Here is a 24,419-nt window from a genome sequence, read left to right as displayed (position 1 = left end):
ACCTTCACCAATCTGTCTGACGGATGAAACTATGAAAATATGAAAGAAAATATGTTCCTGAACATTAAAAAATAGGGTTGCCTAAAGAAATCCGGTCAAGGCTATTTTTAATAAATTTTTGAAAAAAATGTTTTTTCTTCAAATTTCACCGATTTGTCTGACAAACGAAATAAGTTCCAATGGAAAGTATAGAACTTGTACAACATAAATCAACTAGGTTGCCTATCTTTTTCCGGTCACTATTATGTGGTTGCCATGTTTAAACAGGTGCGTTTTTATCGATAATTGCACTCATCTGTCTGACGCTTGAATTATACATCAAAATGTTGGTAATTTTATTGCGAATACAGTGGCATAGGGTTGCCTGCGAAAATCCGGTCACAAATAAGGGTTGCCAGGCTTTTAAGTAAAATAAGAAGGGAAGACTTTTACCGATAACTCATAAACGGCTTAACCTATCAAGTTTGTTTTAATTTTGTTTGAATGAGTTTTTTAAGCACTATTTTTATGATTTTTTTCATATTTTTTGGATCAATGGTTCAAAAGTTAGAACGAATACCCGTATTTTGTTCTTTCTAAATTTTTATTTCCAAAACGGTTACCTTTATCAAAAAATATTGTTTGCAGACCCCTATTTACTTTTAAAGTCCTATCCAACGACACCCCACACTGTAGGTGTTTAGTTAAAACGGTAAAAAAAAAAAATCACGTACATTTTGATTATTTCAAAGCGATTATTTCCGAAAACATTTACTTTATCAAAAAATGTTATTCTAAGACTCCTATTTATTTTAAAAGACATATCTAACTACTACCTAACATTTTTTGATAAAGTAAATATTTTTGGAAATAATAGCTTTAAGAGACACAAAACGTGTGTGAATATTTTTACATCGTTTCAACCCTATAATGTGGGGTGTCGTTAGATAGGTCGTTGAAAATAAATGGGGGTTTTCTATAAACATTTTTTGATAGTATCTATATTTGACTTTATTGCGAACATACATACTTGCAGACAGATGCGGCGGGAGACTTTATTTATACCAGTCCGTCAAGAAGGCTCATTCAAAAATAGGTAGAGTCTGTGCGGAAAGAAAAGAGTCTAATGTATTGGGCCCCATACATTCTACGACTCTTCTCTTTCCGAACAGACTCTATATACCTACGTAAAAACATATTTAAGTATTTAATTATTATTTTTAATTAATCCCAACCAAAAGAGAGCAAGGATCTGTCATAGGGACTATAATTCGACGCGAGTGGTAGGTACCTATAGCTTTGGTTAGAATTTTAGATTGCCAAAATTTTCACTACTATAGGTCGAAACGCCAAAGTCGAGCACCCGTGACGGCGCCCGCGTGGTCGAAGAAAGCCGACGGCCGCCGGGGCGCGTACGCCGACTGATTAGCAACGACAACACGTACGCACATGCCCTGCCGAGACCTTCCACAGAATGTTCTCGAATAATTGCATAATACGCTAATTACCTATCATGACTAAATTATTATGTGTTGGTAATGAATATGTAAATAAAAAATGTGGCAAAAATTTAATTTTTGATACAAGCTTTTATCGCCGACTGTACTTTTCTTTCCACAGGCAACTATAGCCATCGAGACCATTCTAAAAACCCCATATAAAATATGTATCAACATCAGACCAGCCAAATGTGTTTCTTAGCTTAAATCTAAAATAGGCCCTTGAACCATTGTGCCAAGGATGCTGGCGGCATTTCCTCGCTGTATCGCAATGCTGATACGTGGTGCGAGGAAGCCGCCAGCTCCTCGGTCACCAGTTAACCGGACGCCGCGCGATTTCTGCAAACAACTTGTGCGCGCTGTAAATAAATATAGCTTACATATAGATACATATAGCTTTTAGGTTTATAAAAATAAATAGATGGAGAAACACGCCCAAAGAAAAGTTATTGTTTCCCTCCCACCCCTACTTTTATATCCCAATTTGCCGGTTGCTTGATCGAATTCTTGACCGGAAGTGAGATATTTGATAAAAGGTCCCTTTTTTTTGTTTTAAATACGTAAATAACTCTTAAACGGTGGCTTATAGCAAAAAATGTTCTTACACATAAGTAATCTGCATAAAATTGCCTACAAGAAAGATTCCGTACAATTTTTCGCTAGGATCAATATTCAAAGAGATATTAACGCGGGAAAGTTAATTATAATCACTTCTAAGGTCCCTTTTTTTAGTTTTTCTTAAATAACTCGTAAACGGTGGCCGATATCAAGAAATGTTGTTAAACGTTAATAATCTACACAAAATTTTCTACAAAAAAGTGAAATATTCAAAATCGCAAATATTTATACTGCATTTTATGGAGAATATTCTTCTTCTTAACATTTTTATTGTAGCTTTCACAGTTTTCATAAAAATGTATAAAAACAAAAAAGTGGGCGGGGCGGGAGGGGGGACTATAACTTCTCAGCGTGTTTCTACTTCTTTTTATTCTTTCGTGCTTTCTGCTGGATGGGACTATAGCTCCATACTAAATCGAGCTAAGGAGCAGCACTAGGTATTAAAAGCTTTCGTTCTCCGCGTAAGTAAGTACTCGTAATCCGTAGATCACGTAAAATTTAGTGCAGGATACCCGCGGCCTCGACTCGACACAAATATTTGGCATAGGTATTACTAATTTCGTACAACCGAGAGGCCGAGGAAAACAATTGTGCGTTTATGTTAGTATGTAGATGTCCAGAAGTTTTCATGTGCCGTGGCGAGGCAAGGGTGCGCGCGCGCAAGGCGCTGTTTACGCATATTTCCACCATATAAAACGTGCGCGCGGCACTCTCGCAGCAGTTTGTGACAGGTACCCAACGCAGGCGCATCCTCCACGGTAAGTGTTACAAGCTTACCATACCTACTCTTACGATAACAACTTAATTTCAGTTGTTAGTTAGGTCCTCAATTACTTGATCATAATAAAATAATTAAGTATTTATTATTTAAAGTAATTTTCTATAACCTTTCGTATGTGTGGTGGTCTAAAATCGTGTCCAAGCCTCGGTCGTGCCGTATAGAGCAGAAAAAATAGTTCCCGAAAAAAATGCATTAGATGATTGAAAAAATCGGTTAAGACCCTTATCAAACAAGGTTAATGATAGTTTAATTTTTTTTAATCTTTTGCCGATTTTAATTCCATGATACGGGTAGCATGATGATGATGGTAGGTAATGGATTATTTCGTTTGATTGTGGTAGGGTAGGTAGTTGTCAATTTATTGAAAATTAACTCATCCGCTTAATAAAATAATGGTGCTCAAAAGGATCGCGATCCATTCTAAACAAGTTACTGTAGGTAGGTAGGTAGGTACCAAACACCGGTACAAAAACACCGGGTCTATAAAAAATGGTGAAAAATGGGACCGCTTTTTTTGATGACTATTATGGTTTTTTATTACTGTTTTATAATATTTCTGCTATTTATCTAACAGCTTTGCCATTTTGTTATACCTACCTATTGCTGCGAAGGTTTTTTTATTAACTTGTAGAGCGAGTAATCTTTTGATTTAATTAGAACTTTATCGAGTGTCGTAAAGTTGAAGATGGTTGCGAGCCCAAAGGTCATGGGAGGAACGCCCTCCTCCAGGGCAAGGTCGCTTTCTAATCCTCCAGGGACCGGTCCGGGTCCCGGCTGCCGCTGCCAGCATATTTTCAAAGAAAGTGGAATCGGCTCCGCAGTGCGCCCCTCACAATTCTCGTACCCTCTGTCCAGTACTTAATTTAGTACGTGCGTACTTACTCACCCTTAAATGTATTTTATTTTATGTGAATTTAACATTTATTAACCTCCTAAATGTACATCGTTCGTGTCATTCTTTATTTAAAATTAAAAGTAAAGCTATAAATATTCTACATACATATTTTACAATCATAAATATTAATGATCTGATAATAGGTAAGTAACTGAAATGTTAACCTATGGAACTTGTTTTCTACACGTCCACTATGATACATGGTAGTCGCTAGACGTGACACGTGACATAGTTCATAGGACAATCAAGCTTTTACCTACATCACGTCACGCGCAGTGAGAACGTAGGTATAGGTGGTTTGAGTCGTTAACTGTGTACAGGCGTTTTACTAAGATCATTTAATTTTCAACCATTACAGTCAACCAGTAGATAACTTAATTTTTCTACTGCTTGACTGTAATGGTTGAATTAAAGGGGCCCACAGATTGCCAGTTCGCCGGACGATATCAGCCGGTCAGTTGTTCGGAGCTGTCAAATTTCGCGTTTAACTTACAGCACAGAAGAAATAATAGTACTACCGTACAGAAAGGACACTTCCTACAAACCCGAAGTTTGACAGCGATTCAGGGTCGAATCATGCTATCCCTTTCGGCTATTTAGGGTTTCAAAATTCAAGTGATTATCTTATCAGTGGTCGTGCACGCACAAGGAAGTCAAGTGGTGCCAACCCTAATAATTGCTCGGAGCAATGCTGAGCCGAACGGTGCCGAGTTCGACCGAAGTCAGGAGTGTCTCCCCACTGCTTACAGGCTGATATCGTCCGGCAAACTGGTAATCAGTGGGCCCCTTAAGATTTCGTATGCCAAACTATAAGTGCGTACATTTCATGTTTGGACTCCCAACTCAACTATAATATTCATTTCGATACGCTGTAGTCAACTATAAATGAATTTGACTAATCACATTCCACCGCGCTCCCATAGAAAAGACATAAACGCACGACTATTTTTGTCTACTGAGATACCAATTTTCATTAATTATTTAGGTTTTATAGTAAAAAAATATATTATTTTAGATGACTCGTAGTAAAAGTATTGTATATAATACTGATATAATCAATCTTTTCAATCTCGTACCTTACTTAGGCAACTCAGCAAGCTTCGTTGCCTAATTACGGTACTCGACTGAAAAGCTATCTATTATAAAGTACTATTCTTACATTATCTAGGTACATGCCTAAAAAATAATTAAATACTTATCAACTTACCTCTAATTAACTATCAAATCCCAACATGCCCGTACTTACAAAATAAGTTACTTCTTAAAATAAAAATATCTTATGAAACTATGTATATTAAAAAAAGAATATTTATAAAATAGAGCAACGTTCGTTTTTGGTACAAGTGCTGGTCTAAGGACCCGAGCAAGAGTAGGTAGAGTCTATAACTACTAAAGGCACTAGGCGGTAGGCGCTAATAAGTCTAATAACTTTGATCTCGTATGGTACATTACATACCTACCACTTGTTACTTCTGTAGATAGGACATGAATTAGGTAGGTAGGTACCTACAGGTAAAATATTATGAATTAAGTCACTTTTACAATTTACTTACAACTTTCTTATTAATTTGTCATTAAGCTCTGGGTGAGACCGAGGAAACTTCTATACCTAGATACCTACTACGCGCAGTAACCGAAATGCCCAAAGATAAATTAGGTAGGTTAGACCAAGAAAAGCCTGCAGCGATTTTGACAGCCCACGCAGTGCAAGTGTTATTTAATACGTCATTATTTCATAGACGTTTGACGTTTAAAATAACACTTGCACTGCGTGGGCTATCAAAATCGCTGCAGACTTTTCTTGGTCTAACTCTAATAATATACTTAAACTATTTCGCTTCGGCCTGGTCGCTTGAAATCGTTTTTAAGTAGAGGAGTAATAAAGTAAGTTGGTATAGAGCCCAAGTGAAGACAAAAAGCGTTTTGTTAGCTAGCTTAATTGTTTCAGAAAATGCATCTATTGGCAGCAGCAGTAGTGGCGCTCGTTGCGGTGGCGCACGCGCAGTTCCCCAACGGGCGCATCCTGGAGCCGCCCGTGCCCTCGCAGTGCGTGCAGCGCGTCATCCACGAGCGATATGCTGACAGTTAGTCATTACTTTAGTTTGAATACTTTTTTAAGTACATACCCCATTCGTCTTCTCCCGTCTCCCGGACTGCGGGTCCGAAGTTGGAAGTACACGAGTGAGCGAGCGGTTTTGCCACAACCTCAAGCGCACCAGTACCACTACCACCAGTTTTGACATTGACATATTCACTTACGTGTAAGTAACGGAATATACTATGGAATAATATTAACATCAATAAATTGCTCTGATAATTAGATTAAGATTAATGTACGATTCATAAGAGCTTGTTGCTAGGCCTACATGAATAAAGTATATTTTGATTTTTGATTTTGATAACTTACTTTCTACATATACATCTCGCTCGTACTCGCATATTAGTGCAAGCGAGATGCATAGAAAGTAATTTACGTAGACGCGAGCTAATATGTCAGTGTTATAACTGGTGGTAGCCGTACTGTAGGTTTATTTAATTCTAGGTATGACTTACTCGTAGTACCTACATTTTGTATCTTTGATATCCCTCATCATCATAGCCCAAACACTAGCAGTTTGTCTCGTCTGGTAAAATACATATAAGTATCGAACAGTTCGGCTAACCTAGAGCATGCTCCCGGGAATTCCCGGTTCTCAAATTCCCGGGAATTCCCGGGAATTATATAGTGTCAAAAGAATCGGTACTGAAGACCCGGTACCGGTACTTCCCGGTTCTCATCATATGACTATTTATTCCCATTTCAATAGTAGTAATGTTTTAGTACTTTACCTAGCGACATTAAATAACATTTTATAATGGTACTACAAAACGGAGGACCCAAATAACCTGACGAATTTACGATTTAATTTAAAAGTAGTACGAATAATGGTAAGTTGTAAAAATGTACCCATGTTTCTATTTCAATATTGTTTTTATCTGAAACATCGCTCAGTACTTTTATACCGGTTACATAAAGGACTATTTATTAGCAATATATGTACGTTTGTGTTATATGTCCCGATGGAGCCTTAAAGCTACTAATTTACACCTATTTAGATGAATTAGGTGTCTATCTATACATTTTGACCCGGGTGACTTAAGCTATATCTTTAAACAACTTTTAAATCTTAAATAGGATGGTATTAGTCGAATATTCTTCTTCTAGGAAGTTGGTTTTATATGAAAATATTCCGTTCTCGGGTCAATTTTTTAACTCCTGTATGCCGTGCCGTCATAGTGCTGAGTGCATCGACCACGCTACGGCCGTGTGGCTCGGCCCAAGCGGAAGCAACGTGTGCTGCCGGTTAATTTCGTAAAATATGTTGGAACGCCAATTAGTGTTTTTTTTTTTTGTAATAAAATAAATACTTATGCAATTATTTATATGAAAATAAGTCAGTCATTAAGATTGTACGCTAACACAAACAATTTCTTAAAAATAATCATAAGATGCCTTGAGAACCGGGAAGAACCGGGAATCCCGGTCCCGGCCATGCCCAGAACCGGGAAATGAAATTCTTGGTACCGGGACCGGTACTGCATGCCCTAGGCTAACCCCGAAAGGCTGTTTATGACGTAATAAAGCTGATTACGTGTAGGTAAATAACAATACTTATTCTTAACTTAAGGGTCGTTGTCAAAAGAACAAAGTTAAAGGCCCCTACAGTAAGTCTCGCGAATCGTCCGGACACTTTGAGGAAATGTTCTATCTCTACCTGGAAAGGAAATTACCGAAATATTTTGATAAGAACTCACAAAGTAAACATATCCCTGTTCCCGGAAATATGAGATAAGTTTTTAACGAGATAACTACATACTTAATTAGTAAAACAAACTGGAACGTTATCCTCCTTCGGCCAGCGAAGGTATCTATTAGCTAATTGACTCTTTAGATTAGAGAGTTTAGGGTTCCAGAGCCTCTTTATCTTTAGTTTTTTTATTTTATTTACTGCGACAAATATGTGTGGTATGTACCTACATGTTTTCCGCGATAACGCCGTCGCAGCATAATATGTAATTCAGTTCATTACTCGAATAAGCAAGAGCGATAGAGAGGCAGATAACGATTTTCGATTTTTCGATGTTGGCGGTAGGCCTTCAGGTGCGGCGCATATGGCAAAGCGATTGCCCTGTCAGACTTTTTTAATTTACTGAGCTGCGCGTTGCCACGTTTTATAATCTTCAGTCCCGTATGAAAGGTGTCTGATTTTGCATAAAAATATTGAAAAATATTTAAATATAAGTAGGTCGTAGAAACGGATCAGGACATCTTCGTATTCTTCGCTTTTTGTTGAATACAATTATCGCTTTTTATTGAATACAAATATTGAGTTTCCTTTATCACAGTAAATCTCTGGTAAGTATGTATTTACCAGTAGGTAATTAATATCAATAATGTACCTACCTAATTGTGCAAACACTGTACGTGTTTGCACAATTAGGTAGGAACAAAAAGGTCAACGGTAAAAATATGGGTGTAGACAACTTACTCATAAATATGTTCCATAGTTCTTAATTCACTTACATAAGAGTTAATGGGACATATTTTTGAGATGATTTGTTTATATTTTTACAGTTGACTGTACGTTGTTTAAAAATATTGCATGAAAAACGACATAGGTAGGTAGCATACCTATTTCTTAACTCTAACAATTAGCTACATAAACAATAGATGACATATCACGAATGCTCTTAAGTTTCATCTTTCTTTTACAATGTATCGAAAGCAGTCAGTTTCTAATATGTATTTATTTCCCGTAACACTTCTCACGCCTTATTGTTTTGTATGCAGCTGTGCATCGTTAGAGACTTTGAAATGAATAAGCCAATAAGAACTGTGCACTTTTCAATCAAGAGGGTAATTTAATAATCATCAGTTAGTAATATGGCCATAAATGTTCAAATATAAATCAACATTATCATCATATCATCAACAAAAATTTTATTTATTGCTACCGATGTAACCAATTACATTGACTACCAGGTATTACTTTATAGTTACCAGAACATTATTATAATACGGCGAAATTTGACTAATCCCACAGACAAAGGGTATTTCTTCTCTTGGCGAGATCCAGCGCTGCGGGGCGTGGAAGAGGACTGGCTGAGCGCGCGCAACTACTGCCGCCAGCGGTGCATGGACCTCGTGTCGCTGGAGACGAGCAACGAGAACGAGTGGGTCAAGGCCCGCATAGTGCAGGACAAGGTGACCACTTTTAACCGATTTTTACCACTTCATTGTATCCTCGTAGATACTCCAATCATCAGTACCTAATAGATATGGCACTTGGCACCGGGACTCTTAGTACCTAGCGTCCTAATCAATTCATCCTCGTGGATCCTTGACACGGATTGTCCCCTTCGGTGACGCCGATCCTCGCCAACTCGGAGAATTAGCAAACCGTTCACGCTTCTCATGTGTTCTGAATAGCACAAACCTCACCGTGACCGCGACTCGGAATATCATTCAAAGTTAAACGATAGAAATAGAAAGTGACTCATTAGAAGTCAGGATTTCATAAAAAAACGTTTTGTTTTCCGTAACGTCGTCGTGTGGTTTCGAAAGAATGTCGGCCTATTCTTTTATGGCATGCGTGTGAAAGTGACTGATATCCTAGATGAAAATGATGAAATAATTGCATGCGTATTTTTGAAAGTATCGATTTAAGAGTGACAGTGTCCATTGTTTTTAATGTGTCCTATTCAAAAAGGCAATATTTGGAAAAAAAGGAAAGTTTACCTACGAGAGTTACAGCCGATAAAATACCTTACCTTGAACTTTATAATGCGATGGGACTAGCTCACTGCGGTCAAGGTGCTTAATATGTATTCATGTGTTTTAGAGTGAGGTTTGAATCAATGGCATGAATGGCACACTACAATATAGTAACTACATATGGCAGGCAGTAGAACAGGTCAAACCTTATGGGCTCCTGATCGAGGACCGAGAGAGTAAGCACAGGAAGTTCCTAACTTTCATTGCAAATTTATTATATCTTATGAAAATATGATATTTATGGTGATGGTAGGTTCAATACTGAAGCGCTCGAATGCAAAGTCGGTGCAGTAGAGTTAGCTTAGATTAGACGTACTCTATAATCTACAGCCCTACTCACTCCTATCACTCACTACTTATGGTAACAGCACCAGTCATGGGACATTTAAGAGGAAATTTGGAGTATTTGTGATATTTCCCTGATACATGTAAATGGTCTACCGCTTAGCGTGTTACAAGATGAATGTCCTATCCGTCTTTCATGTTTCAGGCGTGTTGTATCAAAGATACTGCAATAAGTTTCCACATACTTAACAAATTAAAACTATGTTTTTTTCTCCAGTCATGGACACCAAAGCTCCAGTAATGGAACCCCGGTAATGGACGTGGATCCAGTAATGGGCCCCCTATAATGGACATTGCTCTATCAGTATAAAATATTGAAATAGGGAATAAGTTATGGCAAAACAATCAATTTTTGGTATAAGCTGTTATCGCTGAATGTATTTTTCTTTCCATAGACAATTATTATTGTATTAGATTAGACCCATCGGGACAATTCTAATATACTTACCCAAACACAATTAGTTAGCGTTTATCGCAGAGTTCCCATGGCCAACTCCTGTCTCCATCATCAGATCAGGTCCATGTTATCATAATATTGCATTATCATCCGATTTGCATACTTAATTACGTATACAAAATTTCAACTCAATCGGAAATCGGAAAGTGGGTCAAATTCAGCTACCAAGATTTGACCCACACTAACTAACAGGGCAAGTTAAATAAAAGTTTGTATAAACGATATTAATTTATCCGAAGTCCGAGCATACCTCCTGGTTGACATATTTCGTAACTACATTTTAATTCTGTATTGTTTAAACATGAAATTATGGCATGGCAAGCATCATTATGTAAATTGTCCCATCATAGGAGGTATGCAGTTTTACAGCTCCTATAATGGGATTGGGCCAAATACCACTATTTTTTTACATCTGTGGAGTCACAACATAGTGTGTTGTATGAGTGATTCTCAAAATAGTGGCATCTTAACCTGTCATCGAGTTTTTGAATTGAATGTATGTTTATTTGCTCTTTCTCATATGAAACAAAAATGTATCTAGATAAACTAAAACAATGTTTATCGAGGCCAAGTCATTATTTTTATTAAAATTTAATACTTATATTTATAAAAAATAAAGAGTAGCACTTTTCACTGTAACCTGTCTTGTCCAAAAGCATCGCTCTTCCAGTTTTAGTTCTTTAGATTTTATAAGCACCAATTTATGTAAATAAAATATGATGCTATATAATTACATAAACAATACCTTTTCAAATGTACTTTGCACAGGCCTTATATATATTTTTTTACAACAATATTCACGCACGAAGTTTGTCCAAGGATATTTTCACTGTTAACCTGTACCAACCTGTACATGCGCGGTATTACATCTGACTCATACACAGAAATGCAGCAAGAACGTTGCTTTTGTAAAATATTTCTATGATATTTATATTTCTTGCACCATTTTTGAGAAAAGCACTATATATGACTCGGCTGGAAGGCTACTTGCTGGCTTCGGATTCAATTAAACGGACTCCCAAGGTCGTCCGTTTAAAACGAATCCTCAGCCTGCAAGTAGCTACTTCCGAGCCTCGACAATAATGTACTATTAGATCATAACTATGGCAAAATATTAGGTAAGTATCAAGCTAACCACCGTACTTGAAGTGGTAAAACATATTTTTCATTCTTAAAAGTAAAAAAAAATACAAAAAAAAATGTTCATCATTAACTTTAACCTGTCGATGCCACTTTCTTGAGAATTACTTGTATACCTTATCTCACGGTAACGCATTCTAGTTTTCATCAAGTATTAATTAATTAAAATTTAATAAATTAACTCACCTCTTTTAACGAAGTTGTTAAGAGGCCGTCATCGATTTTAGTCGCAAAAATGTAAAATTGATAGATTTTGATGAAGAAATTCTAGACTTTGTGCTACCTAATAGAAATAACAAGTACTGGTTTCTATTCGCACGTCTTCCCATCTTGACTTTGTTGATCATATTTTTGAAAACAGACTCACTATATTAGTAATGATTTTTTTTCTGAAGGACGTTTAGGTAAACGCGTGTAAAGCACTGATTTTGTTGATCTTATTTGTAAATTTCGTAAAGTTTGGACTGCTAAAAATGGTAAATTTGTATTACACATATCCTGTACTCGAACTTTTGTAGGCTACATTTTTGTTATTATGACTTTGAAAAAATGGTAAATTTGTATTACACATATCCTGTACTCGAACTTTTGTAGGCTACATTTTTGCTATTATGACGTTAATGTAAACGAAAGTTAGACGAAATCAATTTTCTCCAGAAATTACTTCAAAACAGGTGACAATTTCTTTGAAACTCGACTTAATTTCAACGTAATTTTGATACTTAAACAATCGACAACATTTCCTGAAATTGTTCTTATACATCATTTAGTATAATTTACTACCATAATTGTTTAATGAATTTTTAAAAACTGCCCCTTCTCGTCATGTATTACCGGCGACCTCATTATTAAAAGCCAAGATGAAAAGACGTGCTAATAGAAACCAATACTTGCTATTTAGATATTACGTAACAAAAGGTGTACAATTTCAACGACCAAATCCATCAATTTCACATTTCTGCTCTAAAATCGATCACGGCCTCTTTAGAATTCTTAGTGGTATTTTTTTTCAGTGACACGACAACTTTTGGGTTGACGCCAATTTCTTAAAAAGTAACCGAATTTAATAAAAATTCAAACTGAAACAGCTCTAGGACTCTTATTTATGATAAAATATAGCCAGTGTTTATAAACTACTTATCAAAGAATATAATACTCACTAGGAGAAGAACGATAACTCCATACAAAAAAATGTCCCTTTCAAAAGTTCGTTTATACTACTAGCGCTCTGGTAGGATACCATTGTAATTAGAATTGACAACCCGTTTAGCCTAGCGGGTATTGGCAGTAATCCTGTTCAGGAAGCTAATGGTCCTGGGTTCGAATCCCGGAGAGGGAATTTCTTTTTGTATTTTTTCTTTTTTGTTGGGGTCAGGTTTTTAAGAGCCCATCAACGTGCACACTAGCGCCACTGCTAAATAATCGTGATTATTTAAATTTAGCGACAGGTATTTCAAAAAGGGGGCCGCTACTGACTGTATTGTGTATTTAAGTACCTTTTGAATACATCGAACTAGTTTTTATGTTGCTGGATTAGTCGATCTATGAGCTCAAAACAAAAACGGCCGTTTTAACTTTGGACGCGTAGATTGACGAATCCAGTAACATAAAAACTAGTTTGATGTATTCAAAAGGTACTTAAATACACAATACAGTCCGTAGCGGCCCCCTTTTTTAAATACCTGTCATTAAATTTAAATAATCACGATTATTTAGCAGCGGCGCTAGTGTGCACGTTCATGGGCTCTTAAATTAGCATATCACAAAAAAAAATAAAAAATACGTTAAAAGGTAATGATTAGGTACTATATTTAGAAATTCGTCAAATATAAAAGGCAACAAAAAAGTATATTAAGATATAAATATTTTCATTCCTATTAGGATTACTGTATATATGTTAGGAGCAATACATATGAATACATACATTGATATGGCAAATGGTTACAAGTTGTTATTACATCTATCCGGTTATCGGACATTTTCTGCTTCACAGCTCCGCGTAGCGTTCTTGTTCACCGGTATCCCGGTAGTCTGGATATGCGGCAGATACGTGCCCTTTGAGCTTTTTCCAAGAAATCATATGACGGCCCAGGATTATATTGTTATCTCACGCTCAAGCCATCTGCTGATTCACTCTCTAAAACAAAACAGTCACAAATTAAACAATATAATCTAACTGCCTAATTACTAACGTCGCTAATTGCTACCGGGTCTAAATTTACCAGCTGAAACAATGTGAGGTTTTACATCTATGATAAATTTTGATTAAAATTTCGGACGCGATATAGCGTCCGCGGGACTTACGGGGATAGTAAGATTAAATTATTATATTTGAATTTGGCAATTAGTACGCTCATTTTTATTTAAAGATTAATATATTTATGTATTTCTTACCTTGAAATTATCGCTGTTTCTGGTTTACTACAACGGGTTAATTTTAACTAAGTCTGTGCGAAGACGCATTTAGATATGTTGCTCGTACATATGAATCGTTTTTATTTTTAAAATTAATAGGTAAATAAATATATTTCAAGTGAATAAATCGTTTTATATGAAAACTGATATTTTTACGTTAAATGACTTTAATGACAGCATTGACATTACAGACTTTTGTCTTGCCTATGTTCTTACCGGCCAGACCCAAATCAAGGCCTATCAAAGAGGCCTATTGACAAAGATTTTTTTTAATTTTATCATGGAGGGTAGAGGCACGTCTACCCTTCATAGATTTTATGAACATAGACAAAGACAAACTGAAATAGATAATAATTTACATATGACTTCAACTACTTCATAAAATACAAATCAAAATATATTTGATAAAATAATTGGATTTGTTCCTAGAAATCGTATAGACGAAGCCAGTTCTAGCAATGTTGCTGTAGTAAAATATTTTTATGGTAATTACTGGCAATCCTCCTCTAGGAACGGAGCACACATGCACAATTATGAAGGGTCACGTCATTCCAAGGAAGTCAATAGGCCTTGCTACTTATAGATACTTATTTTAGAGGATTTGTGGTTTTTTGTCCCATTACCGGTTCCACGTCCATTATAGGGTATACTACTATAAGTGCGTCAAGCAATCTTGTCAGTAGCAATGTAAAGCAAACTAAAGTAGGGCAACACTCAAAGAGTAGTATTGCGCTAAGAAATGCAGCAATGTACAATGTACATCGAACCAAAACTTTTTTTTTCCGCTTTCCCTTCAATTCAAATTGTCACTCGCGGATTCTGTATTGAAAATGTTTCAAATTGTTATTAATAGGTATGGCTATGGACGGACAATTTAAAAGCGGTGTGTGATGTTGATAAAAATTATTATCTAATTTGAAGATCTCAAAATAAAATTAGAAGTGGACTATGCCGTTAAACAAGAATGTATGAATAAAATCATTGCTTCAGCAGGTAGATGTCCTACTGGATTTTAATATTTTATTAGATTTCTCAGTTGGCACTGTAGGCATTGTAGGCATCTTAGCTTTGATTAAGCACAATCTTATTTAATATATTGGTATTTAATGGTGACACAGCAGAAATATATCTTGAAATAGAATCGATTCAGAATGTAAACAAAGATGATGGCTGTCATTCGCGATCCACATTCCACAGATAAAACACAGATGACACGCGATTTTCGAATTATTCGGACACAGTGTTGCTAACCCGCGAGTTTTCAAATTTGCCGCCGTTTGCTACTGACAAGATTTGCTTGACCCAGTATATATAGCCTCTCATGGTAGTTACAATAGAGTAGAATATATATAGGTAGGTACCTACATAAGTTAAGTAATGTAGAATTTTTATTACTTGCATTGAATATTCCACTTCTATTATAGTAAATCCCCCTTTTTTAAGTGATTCGTAGTAAAAACATTTCTTCAATCAAAAACTTCACATTTAACTGACAGTTCAGATCCATATAGGGTTGCCAGATGGTCGGGATTTGGCGGGATTCTCCCGATTTTTAGCATGTATTCCCGATTCCCGACGAAGTGAACATTGTCCCGAAAAACAGCTTCACGTTATAAAACAATAATTTCATGTTCCAAACTGTCGACGAGCGAGCGAGCGACCCGCGTCGAGCGCGTAGCTAACGTAGTGTCAATAATGTAAAATATCGTTCTTTTTAATACAATTACTTTAATTTGAATGTTTTTTTTTCCCGACTTAAGTCCCAAAATCCCGAAATTTTTTGCCATCCAGATCTAATTCATAACCTGTTATTAAAATCAGAATACACCAGTATGTCCCTTCCCGGGGCTCGTAACTACATACTTGTAGAGATCAGTAGACAATGGTATATATCACTAAAAGGCAGGTAACTAAATGTCCATGTGATTGAGAAGAATTGCCGTCCTATATGTCAGCAATGCTACTTTCCGTTACCATTGTTAGAAGACTCGTCTTTTGAAATTATCATCATTCATTCATTCACGTAACAGACGGGTATTTATGCAAAGTAAACGATTCGATTGTGTCGGTGCCAAATTGGCGATTGCTCCGTCGTCGACATGGTATTGTTATGATAATGAGAAGGCGACACGCAGAGACCTCTGCATCTGGGTGTCCGCTAAGATTTAGTTGTAGTTTGAGATGACCACAGTTTTTAAATGTTATCGATATGTTTAATAGACCCTACGCTTGTTTAATATTCATCAGCAGTTTACACGTTGTGTAATATTTTAGGTCAAGTACATCTGGACATCGGGTCGTATGTGTGACTTCAAAGGCTGCAACCGGCCCGATTTGCTTCCTAACGAGGTGAACGGGTGGTTCTGGACCGCGGAGCTGCAGAAGCTGGCGCCCACCACCAACCGCCAGCAGAACGACTGGTCCGAGGGTGGCGGCATCGGCAAGCCTCAACCCGACAACAGGGTACGTGTTACAGTTTCCTGCTCGCATGATTGCACAGTGCGCACTGCACAACGTCTCCCCATCGCGATTTTGTGTAATTAGTAGGTAACTCACAATAATGACATTACAACACCCACTGTTCCTTATGAAGTTCGTGATGCAACGGAACCGATTCCGTGAGTTGTTAAGTAATGCTTGTCATAAAACATTTACGCGACGACGCTTTCGTACCTGCCTACTATTTTGTGGATGTCATGCACAGAGGTCGGAATTCTCGTGGCATTGTTGAACTGTCATGTCATAGGGATTTCTCACTTATCGACTCCCAATATATATATATCGATATAATGTAGGACATAACATAAAAGAAGTAATTTATAAAAAAGATGACTATATATTTATTTTATAAAGAAACTAATGGAATATTTGTTAACACTAAAGAACTAACACAGACTCTGAACATGGAATTAAAAAAATAAAACACTGAACTGAAGTTATCAAATGTAAAATTATTAACTAAAATCTCTCTCACATTTTCAACAACCTACTCAAAAGTTATCTGAAAGAGATTGTTCTTTAGACCGTAGGTAGATTAGACCGCCTGTTGATTACCCCTACTTTTAATCTTCTTTAACATGTCGTGTTCTACACTGTATCGATGTTATAGGTATGTATATCGGTAGTCGATGAATGAGAAGTCCCTAGGAGAATTCAAAAATTCCAAGAGAATTCCGGCCTATCATGCAATGAAAACGAAAGCGTCGTGAATATTTATGGGTATGCGAAATATTCGCCGAAGGGCGTACCCGCATGTGCGTACGCTCCAGGCGGCTCCACTTTCTACAAACAAGAGGTTGCAAGCTCAAAAAGAGCTCATCGTTATTCGGAATGCGTCGGCGCGGCGTGCGACTGTTTGTGCGTTACTTTCCCCATGCTGGCCGCGCCCGCGCGCGCAACCCGTGGAACCGCGAAGTAAACAAACAATAACGTAATCCGCTGCGGTCGCGGCAATCTCGGCTCATCCGCATCCGCTTTGTAGCTTCCTCGCGACATCCAAGGTTGCATTATGGTATTACGTGATTTTACTACCTGCAGCCTTCACCATAACAATGGGAAGACAGCGAGATCAACGATTTACAAATCTTGCAAATTTAATACAATTCGAATATTTCGAATGTGTGTTCACCTATTCATAGACTACGTTTGCAAACAATTTCATTGTCTGGCTGACCTCTTAGGTCGCTAATTCAGATGATAACACAGCTTAGTCGATGTCGTAATGGTTTGGCTAGTACTCGTATCTCCGACCGTGGCCTCCCCGAGGTTCAAGATCCTGCGCGTTATATGAATGCTTCTAATAGGTAGTATAGGTACTGGAGTGGAGCTACGGGTAGTTTATATTAAATAAACGTAGGTAGGTAGGTACATAAAACAAAAAAAAAACTTATATTCAAATTTTATTGCCTATAGCAATGAAGAACAACTTTTTATTAGATATGTAAATCAGATGAATAGGGCTTATAAGTTTAAAAAGTTACAGCGGTTCAGAACGTTCATCACGACTTAGGTTTTCTTTTTCTTTGAAGAATGGCTAGGGTAGAGGTCGAAAATATGTATTATCTAAAAAACCAGGTTACATATAAAACACTATCAGTTAACAAGACCGGTGTGCAGGTTGTACCGGTACATCATTAGTGCATAATATAATTGTTTTCCATCGTATTTTCTCGGAAACGTTCGTATTTGTCATGCTACTTCAATCAACCTCAGTACTTTTTGTACCGAGACTGACTAAAATAGCAAGACACGTTCGTAGGTTTCCGTGAAAATACGAAAGAAAATAATTATGCACTATACTTATACATCTGTAATGGGTGTTGGGTAGGTGGCTAGAGTAGTTATAGGTACGCTACAAAAATATAAGTAGTGAAACGGTTAAGAAAATGAGAATTTAAACTCCCCGTGTGGTTGCCTATTCCTACACATATCTACGTATTACTTTCAATTAATCCCTAGTTTCCTCACGGTAGGAAGATAACGACCAGCGACCTACCTAAGGTCAATTAATGTTATATAATACATCCCAAGTAACACAAAAGTAGCTGAATATTGTTTGAATAATAGAGCATTCCGTACTGTATGCTGAATAAGGTAGCTGTATAACGTCTGTATAAGCGCTTATACAGACGTTATACAGAAGGTTTGGGCGCAAAGTGGGCTAGCCCACGCCGCTTATTACTGAATAACAGTAATGTAATAGCTGTATTAGTGTGTGCCCACACATTGAATCGCTGAATAACACTTGTATAGAGGCTGTCAAAAGCTTCTATACCGCTTTTAAACCAAAGTTATCCAGCTTTGTATAGAATGACTCAGTTAGTCACACGTTATGCAGCTTTTGGTTCAAAAGTGCATTGTTACAGAAAATATATTCAGCTATTTGTGTATGATTTGTCTTCCATTTTAATTTCTGAACTCGTGTCAAAGTGTAGTGCCTGAAGTGAATACAAAATAAGGAGGACATTACCCATATATTGATTTGATGTTTACATAACATCAGTTTAATTGCGCATGCGACTTTACTGTAAATATATATATACATTTTATTTAAAATTTTAAAGCGCCGCGTAAATAATGCACTGTTTAGAAAGTAAATATAGAAAATGTAGTACTCCACTTTTAAATTTGTAATTTTTTGCGGCGTTTAGATGTTTTAGTGATAGAAAATGTACTTTAACAAGTTATGCTACGATAAAACTAGTTTTATAAATGAATATAAATGGGTTTTTCAGTTCATTTTAAATTCCTATTTAATTTTAGAGGTTAGAATATGAGCAACCGTAATGGCGTCCGACTGTGCTGAATATAAGCTGCTGCCACAGCTATTATGTGCTAAATTTCTGAATAGGCATTCACATTATTCGCGTTACTAAGCTACATGTTAGATAATAATGGTTTTAGAACAACAAGTTTTGAATAACATCAGTATAATAGTAATAGTTTTCTCAATCTTAAAGCCTATTACGGTTCTGTACACAAATAGTAAAAACCACATAGATCCTCACTAGTTTGATGAGATACATTATAGGTATGTAACACGGGCAATATTCAATCCTACTTCCTACTAATACACTCGGCGTCACGGAAATCGCACACCCACCGATTTTTGTTTTAAGCGAATATAGCTCTTATCATATGTATTATACCCTCACAATATATACATCATTTAAAAGCACAATTAATAAGCATTAAAACATGAGTAAAGCATTTTTGGGAAAAATAATAATAATCACGAAATTACGGCGTTCTGAAAGAACACCTACAATACGCGTTGTAAGGGTCGCTAGTTGCGTTACCTTGGATAGGTTTAAAAGGGGGGGTAAAAGTGGAATATGGGTCATTCGGTATCCAGAGTTCACAGAGGTCACACCGGAACAGCTGGAGAAAGAAAACACCCCAAGAAAATGGATACCACGGAAGCAGAAGCAGCTCAAGCAGTAGCCCTGGTGGAATCAGGAATGACGCAGTCTGCGGTTGCTCGGCAACTCAACATAAGCCGTTTCCGAGTTCTCCGAGCAGTTCATCGATTCCAGAGGACTAGAAGCTTCACTAGGAAGCCTGGATCCGGAGGACAACGCTGCACTTCCGAAAGAGACGACCGCTTTATTGTGTCGACGTCTTTGCGGAACCGTTTCTCCAACGCTGTCCAGCTGCAGCAGCAGCTGCAAGCAGTTCGGAGAACGGTGGTGAGTGTCTCTACAGTAAGAAGAAAGTTGCGGGAGAAGAAGATCATGCCCCATAGAGCGGCTACGGGTCCCAAATTGACGGCAGAGCATCGGCGAGTCAGACGTGAGTTTGCTCGCGAACACAAGGTTTGGACGGTCGACCAATGGAAGGCTGTCCTCTTCTCCGATGAGACCAGGGTGTGCCTGTTCTGCAACGATAGGCGCAGAAAAGTGTACAGGAGGCAAGGGGAACGTTATTCACAGGCCTGTCTTGAAGAAACCGTCGGATACGGAGGAGGATCCTGCATGTTCTGGGGTGGCATTTCCCTCGCCGGCAAAACCGAGCTCGTTTGTGTTTCCCGCACTGGTGGTGGTCGAGGCCAGGGATCCATGACTGTTCATCGGTACATCACAGAGATCCTGGAGGACCATGTGGTTCCATACGCCGAATTTGTCGGTCCTGGATTCACATTCATGCAGGATAACGCCCGCTCCCACACAGCGTTGATTGTTCGGGACTACCTTGATCAGGTTGGGATCACCGTCATGCAGTGGCCAGCAAGGAGTCCGGACCTGAATCCCATAGAGCACCTTTGGGATCAGCTAAAACGGAAGGTGCGGTCACGTAATCCTGCACCTGCGACCCTGGAACAGCTTCGAGATGCCGTCATTGAAGAGTGGGATGCTATTCCTCAAGAATACGTCGTGTCTCTCGTGAGGTCCATGAAGGCTCGCATGGAGGCAGTCATTAAGGCCAGAGGAGGCAACACTAGGTTTTAAGTTTAGTTTTAGGCATTTGTATTCCGATATTTGTTGATTTTATTGTGTTTTAATTTGTTGATTTTTTTGCATGAATATACGATTTTTATTTCTTATTAAAAAAGGTGCCTTTTTTTTACTCTTTAGTAACTATTGCATTGTTTTTAAATGAAGGGTTAAATTCTCTTTAAAATGATCCCACACACTCATACTTTACCTTCAACAACATAAGGTTTATAACGGCTTGAAACAAAAATCCGTGGGTGTGCGATTTCCGTGACGCCGAGTGTATTATAAACGCGATATAATATTTAAGTTATATGATAAATCTGGGGGCACGGCAGACTACACAGTTATTTTTTCCGTTATCAGTTCCGACAAATATGTAGTAGGTAAAGGTATACGCAAAGATGTACGAAGTGAGTACGAAGATGAGTATAGTATGAGTATGGTGTGGTGGGTGTGGTTAAAGTATGGTATGAATATGAATATGGCATAGGTGCGAAGGTGCGGGTATATTAGTAGCGGGTATCACGGGTATGAGTACAAGTATAGTTTGGTATGGGCAGTATTGTTTAGGTATGAGTACGAGTATAGTGTGGGATGGGTATGAGTAGACCCACTTGAAACCTAAAAACAAGTCTGTTCAAAATCGATTGATCGATTGTGGAGAATCGATTTCGCTATATTTTAATGGGGGTGATTATTTAATTTTTCTCATACCCAGTCCAGTCTACAAGTTTTTAATGCAACAATATCAATAACTAGCATTTGCCACCTTATTTGCCAACTAGCAACAACCTTAAATGGCCATTGGTAAACTTTATCTCGTTGCAGTAAGGTATGCAAATAGTCAGTTAACAGTGTTTACGATGGTAGCTAGCAATTGTTTTACGTCATTAAAACAACAATGCATCTTGTGTAAAATAACCAATCGAAGAGAATTGTTAAGAAAACTAAACCTCGATTTTTTAAATAATGGTTGGATTAAAGAATAAATACGCAAGATGCGTTCAAAATAAAATAAAAACACGGTCAAGCTCAAAGCAAACAGGCTCAAGTAGCACTGTTGACCGTGTATAAACTTATAAAGCTACGGAACCCTCTCCACCGCGCATTTGTTGATACTAAGCAGTAGTTTGAATAGCGCTGCTCATTGCGTTCATTTTGCAGCTTTTAGCAAGAAAAGATAGTATATGTGTACTAAAATCGCTATAACTTAAGTATAGGTGTTGTTTTAGTATTTATTATTCAGACGTTATGTCTATAAAAGCCATAACTAACCCATATATGCAGCTACTGAATAACAAATAATATGTGGATTTCATTACAGCTTCCAGTAACAGCGTCCACCTTTATTCAAAAACTAGCATTAAAACAGAAACTGCAACCGCTTTTATACAGTTGAAAGTCTTCACCGACGCTTCTTTTCAGCATTTAGTAGCCACTATCACATTTTTCTTAATATTGACTGCTTAATATCTCACGACACAAAATATATACAGCTAATTGCTGCTAATGCTGCTATTATGTAGCTTTTAGTAACCACAAATGCTTTAAGCTGAATAATGTCTGACTAACTGTGTAAGAAATAAGTATTATTCAGCTTTAATATGCAAAACCGATACTATGCAAAATTTATTCAGCATTTATTGGTATATAGGCCCCACTAGGCCCACATATTTTCTTATTCCGAATTTAGTAATTTCCACCGCTTATACACAAAATTTATGCAATTTTAATTTGAATAAGATGATAATTTTACTCTATTATCCTGCTTGTGTGTTACTTGGGATGAATATACTTTATATGGATCTATATCTGAATCCCTAAAATCTTTTCTCCTATCTTTGCATTCCCTAATATTGTTTGTCATAATGAGCAGATGTCCTAACGCGCGTATTCCCTAATTTTGGTTTCCCTATTATCGAATGGGCGATTTTTTTTTGTCCTAATATCTTTTTCCCTAATGACACTTTCCATATTGAGTATTTATCCTAATGTTATGTAGCATAATTATTTTTTTGCCTAATTATTGTTAGGCCTAAAAATTATATATCCTAACCATCATGTTACCTAATTTCATTTAGCCTATCGTTGCTTGACCTAACACTCGTATGCCCTAATTTTGATTTCCCTATTGCATTTCGTTTTTACAATGGTCACAGTTCTAACCTAACCTAACCCACTTTTGTGACAGCAGTTCGTTTTTGCGAGGATCACAGTTCTAACCTAACCTAACCCACTTTTGTGGCAACATTTCGTTTTCACAATGGTCGCAGTTCTAACCTAACCTAACCCACTTTTGTGGCAACAGTTCGTTTTTGCGAGGGTCACGGTTCTAACCTAACCTAACCCACTTTTGTGGCAACAGTTCGTTACCATTCATTATGGAAAGTAATTGTTATGATAATTGATCAATAGGAAAAGTAACTGTTATGACGATTGATCATTAGGGTAATAGCCATTAGGTCAAAACAGTTAGAACATGTTATTTTATGCCAAACATTGTTAGGGATTTCGAAGAATATGGTAAAAAACATTAGGGATCTTGATAGTTATGGTACAAATGCTTAGGGCAAATGAGTCTTAGGCTAACCATTACATTATGGAAAATAATCGTTATGACAATTGATCGTTAGGGCATGTGCCCATTAGGACAAACCAGTTAGGGCAAGTGACTTTAGGACAAACGTTGTTAGGAATTCAGAATGACACCCACTTTATATATGTCACCGTTAAATTGTAAACACTCGTCAGTTTATAATATCGCTAGATAAATTATAAACTGACGGTAGGGAGATTACAATCTAACCTAACCTAACCTACGTTAGATTGTAAACTAACGGGTTCACAATCTTACGGTGTCATATATACCTTTCTTCTTATTTTTTAATTAATTTGAAGAAAAAAAAAGATTTGTTCACTATTCATACAATGAGTTAATTGAACGGTAGCGATAAAAATATAATTTGAACTGAAACTTTTTTCAACCATTCATTCAGGATCATTCTGACACATGAGTTCTTTAGATTAAAATATATTATTTAATTTACTAGAATATGAATTGAAAAGTCGGTAAACAAGAAAATATTGAAATTAAAATGTAGAAAAAGTAAGTCGGATCAAGATTGTTTAGTTACTGCTCATGTATACTTTAACCAGAAGAAATATTATTTGCAAAAGTCCAAACTATACGTACAATTGTTATCATCCTACCTTCGATGGGATCTCAATCTCGCGTATGTTGCTTCAGGAGCTGATCCAGGGCGGCGCGGCCGAGCACTGCATCGCCATCCTCAACAACTTTTACAACGACGGCGTGCACTGGCACGACGTGGCGTGCCACCATCGCAAGCCCTTCGTCTGCGAGGAAAACGACGCACTGCTCAAATACGTCCGCTACACCAACCCCAACCTCAGGGTCTAGAATAATCCCCGTCTCCCCTTCCTCCTCAAATCTCGACACTACTTTTCGGATGTGATAAATTATGAAACAAGAAATCAAAGACACTAATAAGCTAAGGTAGCCCTCATATTTCGACTCTG

At 37.3% G+C, this 24,419-nt stretch overlaps 1 protein-coding gene across 1 annotated transcript; it reads left to right on the top strand.

The window, feature by feature from the left end:
• Window positions 1–2,833: 2,833 nt before the first annotated feature.
• LOC134804888 (uncharacterized) lies at window positions 2,834–24,415 on the top strand. Its single transcript, XM_063778198.1, has 5 exons — window positions 2,834–2,854; window positions 5,721–5,856; window positions 8,857–9,017; window positions 16,219–16,407; window positions 24,127–24,415. Exons 2-5 carry the CDS (start codon window positions 5,724–5,726, stop codon window positions 24,298–24,300), a joined length of 657 nt encoding a protein of 218 aa, XP_063634268.1. The 5' UTR covers window positions 2,834–2,854; window positions 5,721–5,723; the 3' UTR covers window positions 24,301–24,415.
• The last annotated feature ends 4 nt before the right edge of the window (window positions 24,416–24,419 follow it).

This window comes from Cydia splendana, chromosome Z (assembly GCF_910591565.1).
Source record: "Cydia splendana chromosome Z, ilCydSple1.2, whole genome shotgun sequence".
NCBI classification, from domain to species: domain Eukaryota; kingdom Metazoa; phylum Arthropoda; class Insecta; order Lepidoptera; family Tortricidae; genus Cydia; species Cydia splendana.
The sequence above is the reverse complement of the archived record's forward strand: the minus strand, read 5'-3'. Positions and strand labels throughout refer to the sequence as shown.

Excerpts from the sequence above, each read along its gene's own strand:
- LOC134804888 (XM_063778198.1), top strand. The coding sequence starts at position 5,724 with ATGCATCTATTGGCAGCAGCAGTAGTGGCGCTCGTTGCGGTGGCGCAC. Across the intron at positions 9,018-16,218 it reads CCCGCATAGTGCAGGACAAG|GTCAAGTACATCTGGACATC; the intron begins GTGACCACTTTT and ends GTAATATTTTAG. Across the intron at positions 16,408-24,126 it reads AGCCTCAACCCGACAACAGG|GAGCTGATCCAGGGCGGCGC; the intron begins GTACGTGTTACA and ends ATGTTGCTTCAG.